The 22,033-nt window shown below is 59.0% G+C and overlaps 1 protein-coding gene across 2 annotated transcripts; it reads left to right on the top strand.

Moving 5' to 3' along the window:
* The first annotated feature begins 287 nt into the window (after positions 1 to 287).
* Positions 288 to 21,970, top strand: STXBP1 (syntaxin binding protein 1). 2 transcript variants are annotated; one of them, XM_085076361.1, is made up of 20 exons: positions 288 to 462; positions 9,874 to 9,923; positions 10,043 to 10,124; positions 10,813 to 10,889; positions 11,142 to 11,220; positions 11,328 to 11,431; positions 12,134 to 12,282; positions 12,601 to 12,685; positions 12,851 to 12,981; positions 13,550 to 13,657; positions 13,746 to 13,806; positions 14,706 to 14,771; positions 14,927 to 15,007; positions 15,087 to 15,225; positions 15,369 to 15,478; positions 15,586 to 15,687; positions 16,970 to 17,055; positions 17,993 to 18,147; positions 18,966 to 19,089; positions 20,289 to 21,970. In XM_085076361.1, the coding sequence occupies exons 1-19, from the start codon at positions 426 to 428 to the stop codon at positions 19,073 to 19,075; spliced, it is 1,812 nt and encodes a 603-aa protein (XP_084932487.1). In that variant the 5' UTR covers positions 288 to 425; the 3' UTR covers positions 19,076 to 19,089; positions 20,289 to 21,970. The 2 variants fall into 2 exon arrangements, with proteins under 2 accessions (XP_084932487.1, XP_084932488.1); XM_085076362.1 differs by lacking the exon at positions 18,966 to 19,089.
* The last annotated feature ends 63 nt before the right edge of the window (positions 21,971 to 22,033 follow it).

Below are 22,033 nucleotides of genomic sequence, written 5' to 3'. Positions count from 1 at the left end.
CATGTGTGTGTCCCCATGTCAGGCTGTGTCCCCGTGTCCATGTGTGTGTCCCCATGTCAGGTTGTGTCCCCGTGTCCGCCTGTGTCCCCGTGCCCGTGGCGCTGCCGCGCGGGTGTCACCGCTGCAGTACCGGTTCCCGCCTGCCAGGGGGCGCTGGCTGCGGGCGCTGCGCTGCGGCGCGGGGCGTGGCCATGGCTGGGCGTGTCCGGGGCGTGGCCGATGACGCAGTCCCTAAGCCCCGCCCCCGGTCAGCTGAGCGCCGCACCGCCCCCCCGCGCCCCCCCGCCCCCCGATCCCCCCTCGTCCTCCTCCCTCTTCCCTCCGCCCTCCGCATCCCTGCGCCGCCACCCGCAGCCTCGCCCGGCCGAGTGCGCCTGTGGGTGTCCCCCGTAAGCCCCCGGCCGCCGCGCCCCCCGAGCGGAGCCATGGCCCCCATCGGACTCAAGGCCGTGGTGGGAGAGAGTAAGACCCGCGCCCCCCGCGGGCTCTGGGGGTGGGGGGCACGGCGGTGACCCGCGGGGGCGGGGGGTCGGGCTGGCCCGGCCGGGGGTGGGGGGATGCTGCGGATGCGCAATAGGGACCCTCGGGGGGGCGGGGGGCACGGCGACACGGGACACCCCCGTGGGGACACGCTGGCGTGGTGGGCTGGGGGGGGTCGGGGGTGCTGTCACCCTCCGGGGTTTATTTGTCGGATTTTTGCGGTGTTGGGGGTTTTCTGCAGTGCTGGCGGGGGGGGATTGGTGACGGGGCGACGGTGGAAAGCGGGGGGGGACAGGGAAGCCAGCGACGCTCGACCCCCCTGGGTTTTATCCCCCCGACCTCCGTGGCCAAAATCCCCCCAAAGGGCCTAGGGGTCTCTCCCCACGGTGGGCTGACCCCCGCTGGGGGGCACAGAGGGGTGCAGACCCCCCAAACCCTCCCCAGCGCAGTGCCAGGCCGGGCCCTCCCGCTTTGTCTGCCGCAAATCCCGCTCACACGCTGCCTTTTATCGCACTATTATTATTATTCCTATCGTTATTGCTGTTTTCCCGGATGTGCCGGGGGTGGTCCGCCGGTGTCCCCCCCTTGGCGGGCATCCCTTGCTGTTCCCCCGGCGCTGTTCCCGGGAGCCGCGGGCGCGGAAAGCACCATCGCCCGGCGCCGCTTCCTCCTTCCCGGCTGCTGCAAGGCGATATTTTCCCTGGGTGGGGAGAAAACGAGCGGGGGTTCGTCCAAAACACCCGAGGCTGGATGAGGAAGGAGGGGCGCTGCTTTCGCCCGGGGAGAAATTAAGGCGAGGAAAAAAAAACTCCGCATTATTTGAAAAAAAAAAAAAATATTGAGAAAATGAAAGAGCAGGAACCGGTGGGAACTTCCCCCCGCAGCCATGAGCCTTCCTCCTCCTCCTCCTCCTCCTCCCCGCCTCTCGCAGGGTTTATTTCCGTGGCACCGTGGCCGGCCGCGGCCGGATCCCGGTGTTTTTTTTGGTTTTTTTAGTGATTTTCGGGGTGTTTCTGGCGTGCCATCCGTGCCCGTGGCCATCCCCCCGCCCTCCCGCGCCCGCTGCAGATGGCGCGGCCGGGCTGGTGGTGTGATCGGGTGGGTGGTGATGGCGAGGGGGGGAAAACGGGGGGATTCCCGCGGATTGATGGGCTGATCCCATTCCTGCCGCGGGAATGGGGGAGCTGCGCCATCCCCCTGCCCACCCCGGGGTGCTGCGGCGGGCAGAGAGCCCGAAATGGAAGGGGAAAGGCAGGGAGATGTGCCGCTGGTGCTGTGCTGCAGGATCGGCGCTGGGAGGGGGATCGGCTCTGCTGCTCTGCTGGGCTGTATTTTGGAGGGGCTGGTCCCGGAGCGGCGCCAGGGGCTGTCCCCAGCCCGGTGGGGTGCAGGAAGGGGGGGATGGACCCTCCGCCCACGCACCCCCTGGCAGGGCCGGAGAGGGGACAGAGCAGCGCCACTGCGTGTCCCTTATTTTCATTCATTGTCTGTGCGCCGGAATAGGCTGGGGAGAGCACAGACACACACACACAGACACGCAGAGGTTCGAGGCAGCAGCAGGGAAATCTGACTCAACCCTCCCCTTCAGGGTTCAGTGACAAACTGCTCCGTTCTTCCCTGAAAAACATCATTCCAGACTGAAAATGATAATTCGGAGCCGGGCAGCAGCGCCGAGCGGGGCTGGCGGGGAAGCGTGGGTGGCTGCAGGGGGGAGCAGGGCTTGTGCAGGCAGAATGCTGCAGAGGAGAGGAGAGGAGAGGTGACAAGAGAGGGGTGGCATTCCGGGGGGCACCCTGGGGTCCAGCCATCCTTCCCTGCAGGGATCAGGCTGCTCCTCGGGCTGTCACAGGAGTCTCCTGGGTTTGGTGCACCAGTTCCTGCGTCGGGGGGCTGTTTGCAGGTGGGGCTGTCCCCACAGACTGGGGAGCAGGGTCCCCTGTCCCCCCTGTCCCCCCCGTCCCCCCTGTCCCCCCTGTCCCCCCTGTCCCTGGGCACAGTGCGGCTGGCACGAGATCGCCGTGGCTGCGCCAGCCTGTCCTGGGGCTGGCACTCCCTGGAGGTTTTCCTGCAGGAGATGTTTGCTCCTGAGGAGCAAGAGGGCCCAGCCTGGGGCTGACCCGGCGGCAGGACATGGCTGGGGAGGATGTCCTTCCCCCCTTGTCTGGGAGGGAAGGAAGGATGGGGAGGACAGGGAGGATGCTGCCGCGTTGCCATGGCTCGCTCCGCCAGCCCCCCCTCCCGAGCTGCATTCTGCCCTGGCTTCCCTCCAGACCCGGATTATTCCTCTGACCAGCTGGTGCCATAACAGGACGGGGTTTGGAGGCCTCTGAAGAGCTGGGAGGCGGTGGGCAGGGGGTGAGGTGGGTAAGGGCTGCAGGAGGAGAAGGGCAGGAGGGGATTGTCACCCCCAGAGGTGTGGGGTGTGTGCTGTGGGGTGTCCCTGTGCCTTCCTGAGGTATCCAGCGGCGGTGGCTGCATCCTCCTGGACTTGCTGTCATCTGGACAGCGCTGGAGCTGAGTGTGCTTGTCCCCAGAGGTGATGCCTGAAGACCTGGTCCCTCTGCTGTGTCTGGTGTTCCCTCTGTGTCCCCTCCCAGGGAACCCCACTGGAGGAGCAGCCCCTCTGCCCTGGTGCTGGTTGGGAAAATGTCACCCAAGTGAGGCAGCTCAGAGGAAACCCATCCCCAAATCTTCTTCTGACCCCCAGCTGCACAGATGTCCCTCCCATCCTCTCATGTCCCAGGGCTGTTTGGATCTTAGCATGCCCCGAGTTTCCCCTGCCCAGCCCAGCTGAGGCTCTCCTGCAGCAGCCTGCAGTGAGGAGGAGGAGGCTGGTTTTACTTCGCTGAACTGTCAGCAGTGAGCAGAGACAGGCCCTGCTGCAGGGGTGACACCTGTGCAGTGGCTGCCACCACGCTGGGCTGCTGCAGGACACAGAGCTGGAGCATGCAGAGGTGACTCCATGCTGCATCCAAACACCCCTGGAGCCCTTCAGCCTCCCCAGAGGCTTCTCTTGCTCCTGCTGCTGCCACGGGCAGATGGGAGAGGCAGAGGAGCCCTGGGACAAGGAAGCACCTTGCAGAGACAGCAAGAGAACACCTTTCCCCCAGGCCACCAGGTGATCCTCCCACGGAGCAGCCTCACCTGCACAGCCTCCTCCAGAGCTGCCCTGTGCCTGCTGCTCCTGCCAGGGCTGTGCCCAGGAGCCCCACGGCCTGCCTGGACAAGGTGTGACAGCACCCACTGCCCAGTGTCACTGCATGTCCCCAGCTGGGCCTCTCCAGGGTCCAGCCCTGCCTGGTGATGACTCAGGGACTCAGGCTTGTGCTGCACCTGCAGGGACAGGGAGGAGGCAGGGGCAGGGCTGGGGCCACTGCCAGCCCTGGGGCACAGCCTGGGGAGCTGCTGGCACCTGGCTCACCCCGGCTGTTTGGGGCACCTTGCAGCTCCCACCACCCTGGCTGGGAGCCTTGGAGGGTCAGGTGCTGCTGGTGGAGGATGTTCTGAGCCCATCTCAGTGCCCAGGGGACACAGCTTGAATGCAAGCAGAGAGGAGGAGGAGGCAGGGAAGGGCACAGGGAGCACTGGAGGGCTGCACAGGGCACGGCTGGGAGCTCAGCCTGCTGCAGGAGGGGCAGGGGAGGAGCAGAAGGTCTCTGCACTGTCCCCACCGTGGGTGGGAGCAGACCCTGGATGCAGCAGCTCCCTGGGCAGCCCATCCTGCCAATCCCCACCTTCCTGGAGCCCCCGTGGTGCCACCAGCCTGGCATGGGCTCAGGAATGGGCAAAGCCTCTGCTGGGGCCTGTCTCTGTCACCAGGCTCTGCCTCACCTCCAGTGCCAGCTCAAAGTTGGAAAAGCTTGAAAAAAGAGTTGCAGAATTCAGTGTTGACCATCCCAGGTGGTGCAGAGCAGTTTCAGTCTCCAAACCACAGTCTGCACCAGGGGCTGAGAAACTCTTGTCCATATGGAAGGTGACCAAGAGTGACAAACCTCAGTTTGGCAGCTCTGCAGGAAGGTTAAAAAAGCCACCAATGGAGAGGATTTAGACTCTTTGCCTCTTGAAAGGAAAAGGAAAAGTGAGGTCAGGGTCTAATTCCTCTGCACCTCTCGGAGAAAACATCCCAGGAGAGATTCCCTCCTTCTTCCCACGAAATCAACACCTTTCAAAGGAGAATCATCATCATCATCATCCCATGGCTTCTGGTGGCACGCTGAGGAGCAGATGCTGCTCCCTCCAACTCACGGCACGGGGAAGCAGCTTGGCTCTGGAGAGTGCAGAAATAGAGCAGGGCTGAAGGTGCTTCAGTCTGTGGGCTTCCACCTCCCCCAGGGTGGGAGAGAACCTGGGAATGTGCCCAGAGGAACACGGGGATGTGCTGCTGGCACCTGTGCTGGAAGGTCCTTTGTGAGCCCAGCAGGTCTGACCTTGGAGCACTGAGGGAGCAGCAGGGATCACTCAGAGCTGGAGCAGCACAGCCACCCTGCAGCCTGTCCCTGCTGTCCCTGTGGGCACAGGAGACCAGCCCAGCCTGGATTCCCATTGAAGAACCATGATTTGTTGGTGTTTTGCTCTGTTTTGGATCAAGACAGAGGAGAAGCAGCTCAGGAAGTCATGGCCACACGTGTAGGAGAGCATGAGCTGTCACCTCTCCTCAGGGACACTGTGACACCCTGCAGGACAGCTCTGGACTCCTCTTAGCACTGAAGCACCATCAACAATGGCCACACCACCAGCAACATCTGGAAACACCTGGAGCAAGAGGACAAGTGTCAGTGAGGGGTGGTGCCTTCAGCAGGGAGGTCTGGGGGTCATTGGTTCTGCTGGGAAACTCTGCTCAACTCCCAGATCCTCGTGCAGACCCAAGGAAACTGTCAGGGGTTAGCACAGAATATCCTCAGCTGGAAGGAACCCACGAGGATCATTCAGTCTTGGCCCTGCACAGGACACCCCAAAAATCCCACCCTGTGCCTGATCCCTCAGTGAAAACCTTGTGAATTTTCCTCTGCTTCTCCAGGGCACTCAGAGTGAAAACCTCGTGGATTTTCCTCTGCTTCTCCAGGGCACTCAGAGTGAAAACCTTGTGGATTTTCCTCTGCTTCTCCAGGGCACTCAGGGTGAAAACCTCGTGGATTTTCCTCTGTCTCTCCAGGGCACTCAGAGGTTCATATCAGATCACTCATTTCATTTCCCTTTTTCACTTCTGGCTGTGTTACTCAACTCCTGCAGAGTTCAAGACCTCCAGGTCTCCATCCTCCTCCCCCTCCCTAGGCTGTGCAGCTCTCCCAAGGCTTTGCCCAGCAGGGATAAATGTGGACATCCTTCATGAGAGCACTGCAAACAGGAAAAGGAGGAATTAAATACAGGTTGCTGTGATTACTGGGACTAATCCCTGGATTCCTGGGTGAGGAATGTGTCCTCCAGAAAGGCTGAGTTGGGCAGAACCCAGTGGGAAGTGTGGGTGTTCAGGACTGGGGGTGCTGAAGGGGAGATGTTTGCTTATGGGCAGAGCAGTCTCACATCACCCCTGGTTGGTTCTTAGCCAAGCTGGGCTTTGCCTCCTCTCAGTGAAGTTGTTTTCCATGTTCTGGGTGGTGTTTTATTTGGGATGGCACCTGGTTTGGGATGTTTGGAGGTGGGGTTGTGCTCCACTCCATCCAGCCGTGGTTGGATCACTGGAACATTCACACTGGCTTGAGCAATTAGTTAATGAACCAGCACAAAAGCAGTTGCCAGGCCAACCCAAAGCCAAGCATGTCTGTCTGGGAGATGCAGCCTGACAGCTTTTTGGGAGAAGTGGGACTCCAGCAAACCTCACTATGGATTTCTGTGATCCAGCTCTGCCTGGGGATTTGGGATCCCGAAATGCAGGATATGTGAGGAGAGTGAGAAGCTCCTGGTTGGGACCAATTCCTGGCCATCCCTAACGCAGCTCCATCTTGCTGTGCCACATCAGGATGTTCCAGGATGTGGCAGCCAAGGAGCATTTCTGAGCAGCAGCAATTTGGGCTCCTCATTGCTCCGGGAAGGAAGGGCTGGAGTGTCCCAGGGTGGGCTGGTGGCCAGGAAGACCTTCACCAGTCCCACAGGATAGGGCAGGGCTGCTCCTCAGCTTCCAGACCCATTCTGAAGCAGGACAATGGGTTTGGAGAACCCCAAAATGGTCCATCTTTTGGGTTCATCTCCTGGGGACACAGCTCTGTTGGCATGGGCACCACTGATGGCTGGGATGATCCCTCTTTGCCCAGGTCCAGCTGGACACATGGGGCTGGTTGCTGTTGCCATGCCCAAGGAAGGGCTGGGGAGAGGCCAGGGTATAAATAATGTGGGATAAGCCTCTTGGAGGGATGGATGGGCTCAAGTCCTACTAGGCCAGCGTGTCACCTGCTTGGAAATGATGCAGGGGGTGACACCCATGCTGTGTGTCACCCTGAGAACGAGCCTGGCTGCAGGTGGTGGGCTCTGGATCTCCAATGTGTCACCTGTGTGGTGGCACTTTGAGGCCATATTGCTCCAGAGGTTCTCCATCCATGCCCTGTCCATGGCTTTGCTGCTGCAGCAGGATCCAGAGCTGTCTGTGTTCCTTGTTCTTGGGAGAAATTGCAATTTAAATTCTTCCAGCCTGAAGGAAACAGCTGTGACGTGGTAGGTCCAGACAAGCCAAGTGGTGAGGCACTGGATGAGATGCTCAAATGGATTTTTTTTTTCCCCCCTGAAACCTGGTTTTTATCTCCAAGATGAAAAGCTTGACTGTGAGCATCACCAGCTGTTGTTAGATCCTAAAAACTCTGTCTGGCCAGATGTTTGAGGACATGGACAGCAACATCTGGCCTGCTGATGTGGAATGGGAGAACACCACTTGCTGGGATGTGACTGGGCATGACTGGAGGACCTCAGGACCTCCCATGTTCCCTGGGAATCCAGACCACTCTTCCCTGGCCTGGGAGTTGAATGGCTGCAGGGACAGCCAGGAGGGGAAGTCCATGGCCATGTGTCCCCAAATGTGACACCAGTCTCCATCTTCTGCTCGAGTCTGTGCCCCTTGGCAGGACCCTGGAGCTCTTGGGAGGATGCTCTGTGGATTTGCCTCTTTCCCCACCCTGCCTGGGCTCTGAGCTGGCTCTGGCAGCCTGTGGAAGAGCCAAAATTTGGAGCCAGATCTGTCCCATCTGCCCCAGGGCAGGAGAGGACAGTGATGTAGGGAATGACTGTGCCTGGGGATCAGAGGATGCACACCCTAAACCCTCAGAGCTCAGAGCAATGCCCCTCTGAGGAGCTCTGGGAGGCCCATCGTGGTTCCAGGGTCAGGCTGGGGGATGTGACAGCACTTCTTGCAGCCAGGCAGATGCTCTTCCCCTGGAGCATCCTCATCCAGCCCAGCCCAGCCCCGTGCAGAAGGGACACAGTGTTCCCACAAAGCCACAGTGTCCCCTGCAGCGGCTGCCACAGCGAGGACACACTCGGGGGGGGCTGAGGCAGCAATTTGGGAGCCTTTCTGGGCTCTCATGCCCTTGGGCTGCCTTTCCCCATGAGAACACCATCCAGTTGAGCCATGGCACCTTCCCCTGGGGCACAGGATTGATTTCCTTTTCCTTTTCCTTTTCCTTTTCCTTTTCCTTTTCCTTTTCCTTTCCTTCCATCCTTCTCCTGGGCACAGCCACATTTTCATCACAGGGGCAGGAATTCTTCCTGGTTGCTGCTTCTTCCCACCCCCTTCCACGGTCCTTTCCATGGTCCCTTCCACCATGATCCCCTGTGCTTTACTGGGATGGAGCTTGTGGGGTGGGATGGAAGTTGTGGGGCAGGATGGAGCCCATGGGGTGGGATGGAGCCTGTAGGATGGGATGGAGCCTGTGGGGCAGGATGGCTCCCATGGGGCAGGATGGCTCCCATGGGGTGGATGGAGCCCATGGGGTGCCCTGTAAGCAGCACCGTGTTTGCTGGATCCTGGCTCCGGGGCAGGAGCCAAACGTGAGTAATGCAGGAGGAGCAGGGATGTGCTGGCATCGCTCCTTGCCGGCTGTGCTCCCGTGCCAGGGAAGGAGCAGGGAGCAGGGCTGGGAGCCACAGGCAGCCCTCCCTGCCAGCTCCTGCCCCCAGTGGACGATTCCTGGCTCCCTGTTGGCTGTGTGGGTGATGGCTGCAGGTGGGCAGCACACGTGGGCACGGGCAGCAGCTTGGCCTGGCCAGTAGTGTCCAGTTCAGGTGCCCAGCTGCCCTCCATCCCCTTTCCTGCACCCCCTTTCCCAATGGCCAGGCAAAGGATGTGACCAAGGGCAGGCAGGACCTGGCAGGAGTGCAAGGCCAGTGTCCTTCTGGGGCAGGTTGAGCTGGGAAAGCAGATGGATGTGCAGTGAGAGGAGTGGCATTTAGGAATGGCTTTTTTCTTCAGGCTTTGCAGCAGGACAGACAGACAGCAACACTCAGAGGCTCCTGGTTTATCCCTGCTGGCACCAGTGCCAGCTCTGGACCTTGCTGGTCTTTAGGCAGGGAACCAGCAGCCTCAGAGAAGGGTGCCACAGCTGAGGCTGGCAGGGTGACACCCTCACACCTCTGTTTCCTGATTTAGAAACATTTCTTAACTGGCTTTTAACTGGGCATTTCCATCCCTGTCGCTGGGACCAGGGGCAAAGCCCTGCAGGGATGAAGTCCAGGGAGCAATGCTGTGTGAGGACATGGCACAGACTGAGCTCTGCAAGGGACAGTGCTTCACACACCAGGGCCAAAGGGGACCTGCAGGATTTGGGATCACCTCTCTCCCACAAAACTGATGTTTAGACATCACTGGCAGGAGGGCAAGACTTGAAACCCCCTTGCTGCAACCCAATCCCAAAGGTGACATCTCTGTCCCACTGCCACCTCCTCGTGTCCCTGAAGCTGCCTCTCACTGTGCCTGGGGGTTTGGGGTCCAGGGGTGCAGGGGGACCCGGGGTACTCAGTCCTGCCTGGTTGCATAAGCCCAGCAGCCACGGGAGGTGAAATGGGATTGTGAGGGATTACAAGGAACAGGCTCAGGCCGCTTGATTCTTGTTTCTAAAAGGAGCTCTTAAGCTGCTGTTGTTTTCCCAGCGCTTTGGATTAGGGCTGAGACTCATGGGGTGGCCCCCAAGCTCCCCAAAGGGACCCCCATGCTCCCCACCAGCCTGGGGTCTGTCTGTGAGTGCCAAGCATGAGAGAAAAACAGGGTTTGGGGTGACCACCCCTCCCTGGGTACCCCAAAACCACCCCCATCGCTTCCCTCCTCCCCAGTTAAGGCAGGGGTGAGTGGGGTCACCCTGCACGTGGGTGGGGGTTTGGTGCCCCCAGTGCAGCCCCACTGCTGCCAGCAGGCCCTGGGGTGCTGTAGGAGGGAAACTGTGGTGCTCACCCTTGCTTGTATCCCCTTTCTTCCAGAGATTATGCACGATGTGATCCGGAAAGTGAAGAAGAAGGGGGAATGGAAGGTGAGCACCAAACACGGGGGGCCAGGAGAGGAGGAGGCAGGGAAGGGGTGGGGAGGGGCAGGTCCTGCTGTGCCCCCAGGGTGCTGACAGGGTGCTGACAGGGTGCTCCCCTGCCCCAGGTGCTGGTGGTGGACCAGCTGAGCATGCGGATGCTCTCGTCCTGCTGCAAGATGACCGACATCATGACAGAGGGCATCACCAGTGAGTACCCCTCCCTGCTCCCCACACTGCCCAGGGGAAGGGCCAGATCTCCCTCTGCACCAGGACACCCCAAAGGCATCTCCAGCCTGGCACCAGGCGGTTGGCACAGCCCTACCCAGCCCTGCCCCACACCACCTCCCGTCGCCCATGGACAGCTCCTGGTGCCAGGCTGGAGTTCCCCAGGTCCCTCCTTGCCTGCTGGGGCTGGAGCAGCCAGAACACCTTGTCTCCTGGCAGTGCCTCAGCTTGAGGAGGAGACCAGGTGTTGGTTTTTATCAGCCTAATATTTAAATAGCTCCCTGCAACACTTGGGAAGGGAAAGGAAAGCCCAGGCTGGGTATTGGGGATAGTGGGGTTTGTCTGGTGCAACCAGAGCTTCACTCCCAGGGGTCTCCTGCAGCAGGAGCATGTGAGGATGAACCAAGGGAATGGCAGCACAGACACATCCATGGCCCCTGGGACCTGGCCAGGTGCCCACAGCTCCGCAGGGCCCACGGGGCTGGCATGGGGTGGGCAGGGGTGCCCCAGCTCCTGGCTGGGCAGGGATAAGCAGCTGGGGGTGTTCTGGACACAGGGGGGTTGGCAGGGCTGGTCCTGGGCTGCCATGGGGTATCCAACAGCCACGGGGTATCCAACAACTCTAAACAGCCCCACCCCTCCCTGCCACCATCCCTGTTTTCCCCCCAAGTTGTGGAGGACATCAACAAGCGCCGGGAGCCGCTGCCCAGCCTGGAGGCCGTGTACCTCATCACCCCCTCTGAGAAGGTGAGTGAGTGCAGGGGGGGACACAGGGACACCTCTGTGCCATGGGCAGCATCCTGGCTCCAGTGGGACTGCCAGGGCCATGGGGTGGAGGGGCAGAGCTTGCCCTGAGCCGGGCGGGAGGCTCACAGTGCCATTGTGCCACATCTGGAGCAGCCAGAGCACCTTATCTCCTGGCAGTGCCTCAGTTTGAGGAGGAGGCCAGGTGGTGGTTTTTGTCAGCCTAATAATTAAACAGCTCCTTCTCTCTTCCAGTCCATCCACTCCCTCATCAATGACTTCAAGGATCCCCCCACCTCCAAGTACAGAGCTGCCCACGTCTTCTTCACTGACTGTGAGTACCTGGAGGGGAGGGAAAGGCACTGAAAGGGTGCAGGTGGATCTGGGATGAGGGATGGAGAGATGCTGAGCACCACTCTCCTCCTCCTCCCCCCCGTGCAGCCTGTCCTGACGCCCTCTTCAACGAGCTGGTGAAATCCCGTGCTGCCAAGGTCATCAAAACCCTGACAGAGATCAACATTGCCTTCCTCCCTTCCGAGTCCCAGGTGAGGCCAGGCTGGGCGTGGGGACAGCCAGCTCCAGGGGTGGGACACCAGGGGATGCTCCAGGCCCCTCTGCAGCCCAGCAGGGTTGGTGTAACAGCCTCACACCCCCAGCTGGCTCCTCACTATTCCTCCCTGTCTCCTTAGATTACTTGCCAGGCTGATCCCGTGGGGGATTTAGCTGGTGCTGTGCCTTGGCCCTGTGCCCACAGCTCTGCCAGCTCCGCCACCAGCACTGCCACCAGCCACGGGCACTGGGGAGCTGGCCTTGTGCCATCTGCCCCTGCTGGGCACAAGGGGACCAGGGGGACAGACCTGCTTGGTGCTATTAACCCTTCAATCCTCAGCATTGCTAGGGAGTGACCTCTTGGCAGCTTTAAGTCCAGCCAGATTGGCTACTGGTTTTTCCTGGGGGCACAGCTGGGGTGTTTCTGCTTGCTCCCAGGCCTCTGTTTCCCTGCTTGGGAGCAGGTGACTGCTGAGGGCTGGGCTCTCCTGCCTCCTCTGCTCAGCTGGGGGGTACTCATGGACAGGGAGACCCTCAGGGAAAAGCCTGAGGGATGCCCTGAGCATCCCTGAGCTCCAGCTGCCTGGTCCCAGGCTGGGCTGGATCCAGCTGGGGATGAATCTGATTTCCAAACCCAGCTGGGGTAGAGCTGCCCTCCTGCAGACATCCCCCCAACCTCCCTCCTGCTGCCCCCCCAGGTTTACTCCCTGGATTCTGCCGACTCCTTCCAAAGCTTTTACAGCCCCCACAAGGCCCAGATGAAGAACCCGATCCTGGAGCGGCTGGCAGAGCAGATTGCCACGCTCTGTGCCACCCTGAAGGAGTACCCAGCCGTGCGGTACCGCGGGTAAGGGGGCGTGGGTGAGGCTGTGCTGTGCCCCGTGCTGGGCAGGGGGTGGGTGTGGCTGGGGCTGGGGCATGGACAGACAGCCCTGCTCAGGGTAAACAGGCTCAGACTCGGTGCTCTGGAGAGCTGGGGGGGTTGGAACCGTAAAATCCAAGTGGCACCAAGGCAGAGTGGAGCTGGCTGAGGACGGGTGGGAATGGGCAATAAACCTGCTCAGGCCCCTCCTCTCCCATGAGCCAAGGATGGTGCACAGGAAAGCCAACATCTCCTCCCCATGCTGTGCCCTGTGGGGCTGACCTGTCCCCCTGCCTCCCCCAGGGACTACAAGGACAATGCCATGCTGGCCCAGCTCATCCAGGACAAGCTGGACGCCTACAAGGCTGATGACCCCACCATGGGTGAGGTGAGCAGGGCCCCCGGGGTGGGGGTGGTGCTTCCCTCCTAAATCCTGCTCCAGCTCTGCCCTGTGGTAGCCAAACCCCGAGTGGGGACCCCAAACCAGCCCCCTGAGCACCTGTGGGGCTGAGGAAGCCCCAGGCCAGTGCTGATGGCTCTGCTGGGTGCTCAGGGTCCGGACAAGGCTCGCTCCCAGCTCCTCATCCTGGACCGTGGCTTTGACCCTGCGTCCCCCGTGCTGCACGAGCTGACCTTCCAGGCCATGAGCTACGACCTGCTGCCCATCGAGAATGATGTCTACAAGTGAGTGCAGTGCTGCCATCCCCAGCCTCCCTGTGACACCCCTGAGTCCTGCCTAGAGCAGGAGCTGGGAGCCCAGCATCCCTCTGTCCATCATAGGTCATCCTGTCCTCCCTGCAGTCTGGGAGGCTTGGGACAAAAAGGGCTTTTCTAGCCTTCAGGCCCCTTCTCAACATTTAGTAGTTGAAGGGGTAGGATGTAGAATATAGTTGAAGAATATAGAATGGTAGTGGGATATTTGTGTTGTGATTATAGTGAAGGTTCCAGGGGTGGATTGGCTGTGGTTTGTTCTTTTGTTCTGTGTTGTGATAATGTTACTTGTAGATTTGTGGGAAACTTTTTCTTTTTGCCTGTTTAGTTTAGTTGTTCTGGTTTTTTGCTGTTGTAAGTGAAAAAACTGTTGAATGTGGGTTTTAATGGAGGTGAGGGGTCAGTTCGAGATGAAATCCTTTTGCTGTTGGCACAGCCAAGAAGAGCCCCCTGCTCCCCCCACGTCCCCAAGGCCAGGCAGTGAGGGGACTGTGTGTCCCCCCAGCCCCATCCCAGCCTGACATGCCTCCCCTGTCCCCAGGTACGAGACGAGTGGCATCGGCGAGGCGCGGATCAAGGAGGTTCTCCTGGATGAGGATGACGACCTGTGGGTCACCTTGCGCCACAAACACATCGCCGAGGTGTCCCAGTGAGTGGCCCTGGGGCTTTGCTGGCTGGCTGGGACATTGGCATTGCCACCCTCCCCGCTCACAGCTCTGCCCTCCTCCTCTCCCCAGGGAGGTGACCCGGTCCCTGAAGGAGTTCTCTTCCAGCAAGAGGATGAACACGGGTGACAAGGTGACCTGACTGCATCCATAGAGTTGGGGACAGGCTCGGGCATAGGCTGGCACGTGGTGGGGTCTCCTGAGGGCATCTTTGCCAAGGGAAAAGGGTGCTCAGCTCCCTGGCAGGGGGAGATGGCTGTGAGGTGCCAGCCCTACACCATGGGGTGCTTTGGGAGTATTTTAATAGGGTGTTTTAATGGGATTTTAGGTGCACAGTTTTCAAAGGTGGAACATGCTGAGATGCACTCCCACTGGATAACGTATAAAGTTATATGGACTTTGCAAATTAGCATATCTGTCAAGAATAAGCTAAGTAATGTTTCTCTATTTTAAAGTAACTTCCCCCAAATGAGGCTAAAGCCCAGTTTACAAAATATGTTTTGTAGAGGAGGATTCAACTGAGGTTAAAACCTCAAGTTTTGAGATACTATAGGGCTTCTTGGCTTTTTACTGAGTGTTTGATTTTTCTGCTTTGCAGAACTTCAAAACTAAGCTCGAATATCAGATAATAAAAATTACAAGCATGTAGGCTAAGGGTACAAAGAATGTATAAATGGTACAGAAAACTTATAAAAGGGTGTATAAAAAGAAGAAGCAAAAATGATCAGGCATCAGAGGCAGTGAGGGAACCCTGGTGGAAGTAGGATGTGAAAGTGGTGAGGAGCTGGAAGGACCATCTCAGCCCCATCCAGGTGCATGGGGATCCCACCGGAAGATCCTCAGGGGGTTTCTCCCTACTGAGGGAGAAACTGCATCCCAGCTGCAGTGCAGGAGACCTGGCAGGGACACATCAGGTGCCACCAAACCCCACGGGGGGCTCATGTGGGGACAGAAGTCCTTGTCAGGATCATCCCCTCCCTGCTCGTGGCCCCAGGTCCCTGGGGTGAGTGACCGTGTCCCCTTCCCTCGCAGACCACCATGAGAGACCTGTCCCAGATGCTGAAGAAGATGCCCCAGTACCAGAAGGAGCTCAGCAAGGTATGAGGAGGGGACATTGTGTGCAGTGACAGAACCCAGACGGGGGGCAGGAGGTGGCAGCTGTCCCCCGAGGGTCCCTGGCCACACACAGGTGGTGGCCCAGGGACCTTTGGCTGCTGCCAGCACTGCAGAGGTGACCACTCTTGTGTCCCCAGTACTCCACCCACCTGCACCTGGCTGAGGACTGCATGAAGCACTACCAGGGCACTGTGGACAAGCTCTGCCGAGTTGAGCAGGTACCAAACATTCCCACGGGGACAACCCTGCAGCTCCACCCTCCCAGGATGGAGGAGTGACAAGGATGTGTCCCCCCAGGACCTGGCCATGGGCACTGATGCTGAAGGCGAGAAGATCAAGGACCCCATGAGGGCCATTGTCCCCATCCTGCTGGATGGCAATGTCAGCACCTACGACAAGATCCGCATCATCCTGCTCTACATCTTCCTGAAGAACGGTGAGAGGGCTGGGGGCTGGCAGATCCAGGTCTGGCCAGGATGATGGGGATGGCAAAACCCAGCCCTGCCTCCCTGCCAGGGCTGAGTGTCCCCTCGGGGTGGCATTCCTGAGGACAGCACCACCTCCCCTTTGCATTGCCAGGAATCACCGAGGAGAACCTGAACAAGCTGATCCAGCACGCCCAGATCCCCGCCGAGGACAGCGAGATCATCACCAACATGGCCCACCTCGGGGTGCCCATCATCACAGACGTGAGTGTCCCCCTCCTGCCCCCCCTGCCCCTCTGCTGTGGCACCCCCGGGGTGGCCTGGGGGCTGTCCCTTGTCCCCTGTGTCTCAGGGTGTGTCTCTGTGCCCAGTCCACGCTGCGCCGCCGGAGCAAGCCGGAGCGCAAGGAGCGCATCAGCGAGCAGACCTACCAGCTGTCCCGGTGGACCCCGGTGATCAAGGACATCATGGAGGTGAGCCAGCGAGGACAGGGCTGGGGGATGGAGCAGGGGGTTCCAGAGCCACCCAGGAAGAGACCTGCAGGGAGCTGGATGCTTCCAGCCCAAACCCTGCCAGCTCTCTGGGCATGTATCCTCCAGGCTGCTCCCTGCCTGGGGTGGTTTGGGAGGACTTCGTGCTGGCCCCAGGCAGGATGCCCAGAATCACAGAATGTGCTAGCAGAGATCACCCAGCCCAGCTCCTGTCCCTGCACAGACACCCAACAATGCCACCCTGTGCATCCCTGGCAGCATTGTCCAAACACTGCTGGAGCTCTGGCAGCCTCAGGCTGTGCCCATTGCCTGGGGAGCCTGGGCAGTGCCCAGCACCCTCTGGGGGAAGAGCCTTTCCTGATCTCCAACCTAAATCCCCCTGACAGCTCCAGCCGTTCCCTGGGTCCTGTCTCTGTCACCACAGAGCAGAGATCAGAGCTGCCCCTTCTCTTTCCCTCACAAAGAAGTTACAACTGCAGTGAGGTCTCCCCTCAGTCTCCATTTCACAGCCCAAACCAGGCTTGCACAGCATCCCAGCATACCAGTGCAGTACCAAACTGGTTGGTTGGCTGTGTGCCACCATGGCCACCAAGGGTGGATGTCCTTGTCACAGCATTGCCCATGCCCCAGCTGAGCCAGGGACAGGCATGGCTCTGTGCCTGTACCCTCAGGAGCTACCCCGTGAGCTCTGTGCTAGGGTAGCCCTGGGCAGAGCCAAAAGGCTTTTCCAGGCATTTCTTTCCTCCTGACCTGTTCCTTTCTTTCCATCCCATGGATGGGAGAAATCCCCTGGGCTCTTCCCACAGCCAGGGGATCCCAGGCTCCAGAACTGCTCCCCAACATGGCCATTCCACCTGCTCAGACAGACTCTGGAGCCACAATTTGGGGCAGGGGATGTCAGTGCTGCCTGTGCCCTAAGGCAAGCAGAGCCACAGCTCCCTCAGTTCCCGAAAGCACAGAGCTCCTGTTTCCTTTGTCACACCTCTCCCAGGGTGGCTTCAGCCCCAGGGCACCCCTCAGCCTCATCCCCAGGACCAGAGGGGCCTTTCCAGGGCAGCAGCACCTCCCTAAGGTGTCCCAGGTGGCACTGACCCTACACCCTGGGGAAGCAGCAGCAGCAGCAGGTTCCCTGCAGGGAGATCCCAGGGGTGACAGCTCCAGCTCAGCTGCTGCTCCTGAGCTCCTCAGGAGGGGAACCCAGAGGGGCTGTGGGGCCAGGGGCTGTGCCTGGCTCCTGGCTGACCCCATGGCTCTGTGCCCTCAGGATGCCATCGATGACAAGCTGGACACCAAGCACTACCCGTACATCTCCACCCGCTCCTCCGCCTCCTTCAGCACCACTGCCGTCAGGTGGGTGTTCCCTGCTCCCCTGCCCTCCTCACCAGGGTCAGTTGGTGTCCATCCCACACCATCCCAGCAGCACCTCTGGGAGCTGCTCTGAGGGCATCCTGTGCCTCAGTTTCCCCTCAGGCACGTCATGTCTCCATTGAGGCACTCCAGGTCTCCATTACCCTTTAGGCATCCCATTCCTCAGTTTCCCTCCAAACATCCTGTACCTGTGTTTTCTTTTAGGAGTCCCTTGCCTCAGTTTCCCTTCAGACACCTTGTATATGTTTGTCTTTAGGCATCCTGTGCCCCAGTTGCCCTACAGCTACCCTGTGCTTCCATTTCCCTCTGAGAATCTCATACCTTCATTTCCCTTCAGGCATTCCATACCTCAGCTTCCCTCCAGACATCCTGTGCCTCTGTTTCCCTGTAGGAATCCCATGTCTCAGTTTCCCTTTAGACACCCTGTGCCTTAGCTTCCCTCCAGGCATCTTGTGCCTCTGCTTTCCTTTAGAAATCCCATGTCTCAATTTCCCTTTAGGAATCCCATTTCTCATTTTCCCTGTAGGAATTCCATGCCTCATTTTCTGTTTAGGAACCCCATGCCTCAGTTCCCTTTAGGAATCCCGTTCCTCAGTTTCCCTTTAGGAATTCCATTCCTCATTTTCCCTTTAGGAACTCCATGCCTCATTTCCCCTTTAGGAATCCCATTCCTCCATTTCCCTCAGACACCCCATGCCTCAGAGTCCCTCCAGACACCCCATGCCTCAGTTTCCCTTTAGGAATCCCATACCTCAGAGTCCCCCCAGACACCCCGTGCCTCAGTTTCCCTCCCTGTGCCAGCGAGCAGCACTCATGGCTGGAGAACTGGACTCGCTCTGCTGTAGCAGCAATGTCAGTGTGGTTTAACCAAGCTGCAGTGCCTCCTGCCCGCCCTTCACCCTCCTCTTCCTCTCCTCAGTGCCCGCTACGGCCACTGGCACAAGAACAAGGCCCCCGGCGAGTACCGGAGCGGCCCCCGCCTCATCATCTTCATCCTGGGCGGGGTGAGCATGAACGAGATGCGCTGCGCCTACGAGGTGACACAAGCCAGCGGCAAGTGGGAGGTGCTAATAGGTGAGTGCTGGCCCCGGGCTGGCCCTTCCCTCTGGCTGCTCATCCCACGCTCCATCCCGCAAATTCCCGGCTCCAGAGCGCTGCGGGAGCTGGAACTCTGCGGAAAGGTTTGCTCCGGACATGTGTTGTCACCCCTGTGTCCCCATCCTTCCCCAGCTGGGTTGCATCACTCCAAACATCCTCATTTTTGCTTCCATTTTCTCGTCTCCCCTGGCTGGTATTGTCCGAGCGGGGCTGGGTGAGAGGGGAGGAGGTTTGGCAGCTCGGATTGCTCCTGTTGCAGCGTTGTTGGGCTCATTGCAGGAAGGAAAAAGCAGAATAAAGAGAGGTGCCAGCAGTTTTGCAGTGGCACAGGATGTGCAAAAGGACATGCTGAGGGTCAGCTCTCACCTCTGCTCGCAGAGGAGCTGTGAGTCAGGCAGAGAGGACGCAGTGAGAGCTCTGCCAGGTGTTAGCAAGGAGCTCTTAGGTGCCCTGAAATTCCTCTGGGAAGCACAGCTTGGATACACACCCAGTAGGACAGAGGCAGGTGCCCTCGTGTCTCACCTGCTCCCTGCATTCTGGATGCCTGGTGGCTCCTGTCCCCAGCATCTCCTCTGCTCCTGGGGAGCAGCATCCCCATCTCCATCCCCTCCTGCCACCCCAGCTATCCCTGTCCCTTATCACCATCCCAGCTCCATCCTGCCTCTCCATCTCATCCCCTGCACGCGCCTGCCACGCTCCAGGCTTCACTCCTTCCTCTTCCTCCCCCCGAAAGCAGCTGGTGGTGGCTGGGGGAGCCTCGGCGCTGCCGTCAGCCCCGCTCTGTTCTCCTGCAGGTTCTACTCACATTCTCACTCCCACCAAATTTCTCATGGACCTGAGGCACCCCGACTTCAGGGACTCCACTAGGGTATCATTTGAGGATCAGGCTCCAGCAATGGAGTGAGCCAAAGAAACCAAGTAAAGGCAGCTTACTAATGAAAAAGAAACTCTTCCTCCCCGAAGGGTTTTCTTTGATTCTTCCGGTCCTCCTTTCTTTGGTTGTTATTTTGGGGTCTGTCGGGTTCTCCGATCAGAAAATGCTTGCGGTTCCTCCGACCAGGTGGAAAAGCATCCGGCGCCGCTCCATCATCCCTCAGCCATGTCTCCTGGGCGGCTCCTTCATGCCATGAGCTCCCCCTCGCCGGGGCTGGAGGGGTCAGGGCCCCCCAGAGGTGTCCCAAACCCGGGCAGGGGGGCAGAGCTCCCTGGGCTGCTGCTCCGTGGGCAGCTGGAGCAGGGCTGGGGGAGAGGGGCAGTGGTGATGACCCAGCTCTGGTCCTGCTCCATCCCTGTGGCACAGGGTGGGCACTGCTCTGATCCCCACACCTCCAGGCTGCCCTGGGGCTGCAATCCTACTCGGCTCAGCTTTGCTCTTGGATAGGCAGGAGCTTCCCGACGTCGCAGACCCCAAACCCTTGTGCCGGGGTTCAGCTGCTGCTGGTTTCACCACTGAGTGCCCCCTGGTGTGTCCCTGGTGTGTCCCTGCGGTGCCAGGGTGACTGTGGGGCTGAGCCAGTGTGGGCAGCGTGGTGGGAACCCTGCTGGTTTCACCACTGATGTCCCCCTGGTGTGTCCCTGCAGTGCCAGGGTGGCAGTGGGGCTGAGCCACTGGTGGCAGCATGGTGGGAGCCCCGCTGGCACCGTGCTGGGTGGCCCCGAGCCAGGGGCAGCAGAAGGCCAGAGCCCTTTTCCTCCTCCCCTCCCACCCCTCCCAGCCACCTCTCTGTCCCCAGGATGCTCCACGCAGGTTGGGGGACCTGGGGAGGTCCCTCTGTGCCAGCTGTTCCTACATGTCCCACCCCTGCACCCCACCCGTGCCTCCAGCATCCCCCGTGTGTCCCGCAGTGATCCCAATGCCACAACCCCTCTGCACAGCCACCTCCCAGCCCCTGCCTCATCCTGCCAGCTCCATCCCTCGCCTCCATCCCTCCTCCCCCACCCTTCTCCCGTTCTCCACACCCCACACCCTCCTCCCGTCCCCATAGACCGCATTTCCTCGCAAGCATTTCCAGCGGTGCAGGGCCGGCGCCGCCAGGTAAGGGGGACCGGGACAGTGGGGACAGCAGCCCCAAAGCCACCGCTGATCCCCTCCCACCCCTTCCCCTCTTCTCCCACAGGATCCACGCACATCCTCACCCCACAGAAACTGCTGGACACGCTGAAGAAACTCAATAAAACAGAGGAAGAGAGCAGCAGTTAAAAGGAAACGCTGTCACCACTCGATGCCATCCCCGCCGGGCGCCCGGCCCCGGGTGCCACCCTGCACCCAGAGGGCCCAGCTTCTCTCTTGTTCTTGTGTTGACCCCCCCCTCCCCTCCCAGCGCCTCCCCCATCTCATTTTATCCACAGGGAGGGGATAACAGCCAAAAAAAAATAATATATATATATATATATTAAGAAAATGGATGCATTGTGTTTAAGAGAAAAAGGAAAAAAACTCTATATATTTGTAGCTGCAGCTGTGGGAAGCACCCAGGAGCTCTTTGCTGAGTAACCATCTGCCCATTGCTAGTGAATATGGTGGGGAAAATGACAGAAAAATACATTTTTTTTTTGGGAATGCTCCTCGCTGGGGCCTTGTGTGGATGGGAGGACGGATGGACTGGCACCCCATGCCACTCCAGCCGCTGCTCAGGTGGGCACCAGGCTGGCACCACCATCTGTCCCGTGGCTTTTGGGGGTGCTGGGTGCTCCTGCCAGATGTGCACGCCAACATCTGGCCCGGGAATTTGGGGTGGGGCTGCAGGGGTGCAGCCAGGGCGCTTCCCAGCGTGGCAATTCCCACGTGAAAAGGGACCAAAGCGGTCAAAACTTGGAGATGGGGCTGTCCTGCTGCAGCCCTGCCTCCCTCTCTCTGGGAATTCCTTCCAAAAACAAACAAACAAAATATATATATATATAAAATAAAAAGTTATTTTATATATATATATGTGTGATATCTCTCCATGGATACCTCTCTCCATCCATCCCCATGTGTCGTCCCGTGGTGAAGCGTTTCTGAGCGTGACGTCGCCCTGGTGCCCCCCAAAAACCTTCTGGGGCCCCCCCAAACCCCCTGGGCCCCCCCAAAAACCCTCTGGGCCCCCCCAAAAACCCTCTGGGGCCCCCCAAACCCTGCAGGCCCCCCCAGACCCTCCGGACTCTGTGTATATTAATGACTGTGTCTTGTGACGTTCTTACGAGCTTGGTGTATAGTGATTTCCCTGACCCTCTGATTTGAGTTGGGTTTTTATTTGACAGCCCTGGATTGCCCCCCTGCCCTTGCCATTAGATGCACTGCAATATTTTGGGGTCTATGGTTTTGTTCTCTTCCCCCTGAAGGCTGTGACCCCCCCCTTTTCCTTCCCCAAAATTGCTCTTTCTTGCCTCGTTGGTGGTTAGCCCCCTCCTATTTCCCTTCCCTCCCTGTCTGCTCCTTGCCCATAAAGTTAAATATATATTTTTAGGGCAAAGGCTGTATCATTGCACTGATATTTGTTGGTTCCCCCTTGGTCTCCCAGCCTGTTTCTGTTCCTCCTTGGTTTAGCAATGCAAATGCTTCAGGATCTTGTATGTTGGACATTATTATTATTATTTTTTTTTCTGTTACAGTTATTTATATAAAAAATAATTTATCAAAAAGGAAAACTTTAAAAAAAAAAATAATCTAGTCTGTCTTGGAACTTGTTTACCTTGAAATTACTGGAATCTAAATGTTTGAAAGTGTTGAAGCACAAACATGTATCATCTCTGTATATCTGTTCTTCTGTACTAAAGCACTCGAGTGACTAAATAAAAGCGATCTCCATCCCTAGTGCAACTGGGGCTGTGCTGTGCTGCTCCCTCAGGGCCAGGGAAACAGGGAAAAGGCATGGGAAAATAT

The sequence above is a fragment of the Lichenostomus cassidix genome, chromosome 17 (genome assembly GCF_008360975.1).
Source record: "Lichenostomus cassidix isolate B80296 chromosome 17, HeHo_3.0, whole genome shotgun sequence".
Taxonomy (NCBI): Eukaryota; Metazoa; Chordata; class Aves; order Passeriformes; family Meliphagidae; genus Lichenostomus; species Lichenostomus cassidix.
This window is presented reverse-complemented; position numbering and strand designations above follow the sequence as displayed.

What these genes read in the sequence shown, in the direction of transcription:
- STXBP1 (XM_085076361.1), top strand. Translation starts at nt 426, where the DNA reads ATGGCCCCCATCGGACTCAAGGCCGTGGTGGGAGAGA. An exon ending in CAAGGCCGTGGTGGGAGAGA is followed by an intron (nt 463 to 9,873) that starts GTAAGACCCGCG and finishes CCTTTCTTCCAG; the next exon opens with AGATTATGCACGATGTGATC. An exon ending in CACATCGCCGAGGTGTCCCA is followed by an intron (nt 13,658 to 13,745) that starts GTGAGTGGCCCT and finishes TCCTCTCCCCAG; the next exon opens with GGAGGTGACCCGGTCCCTGA.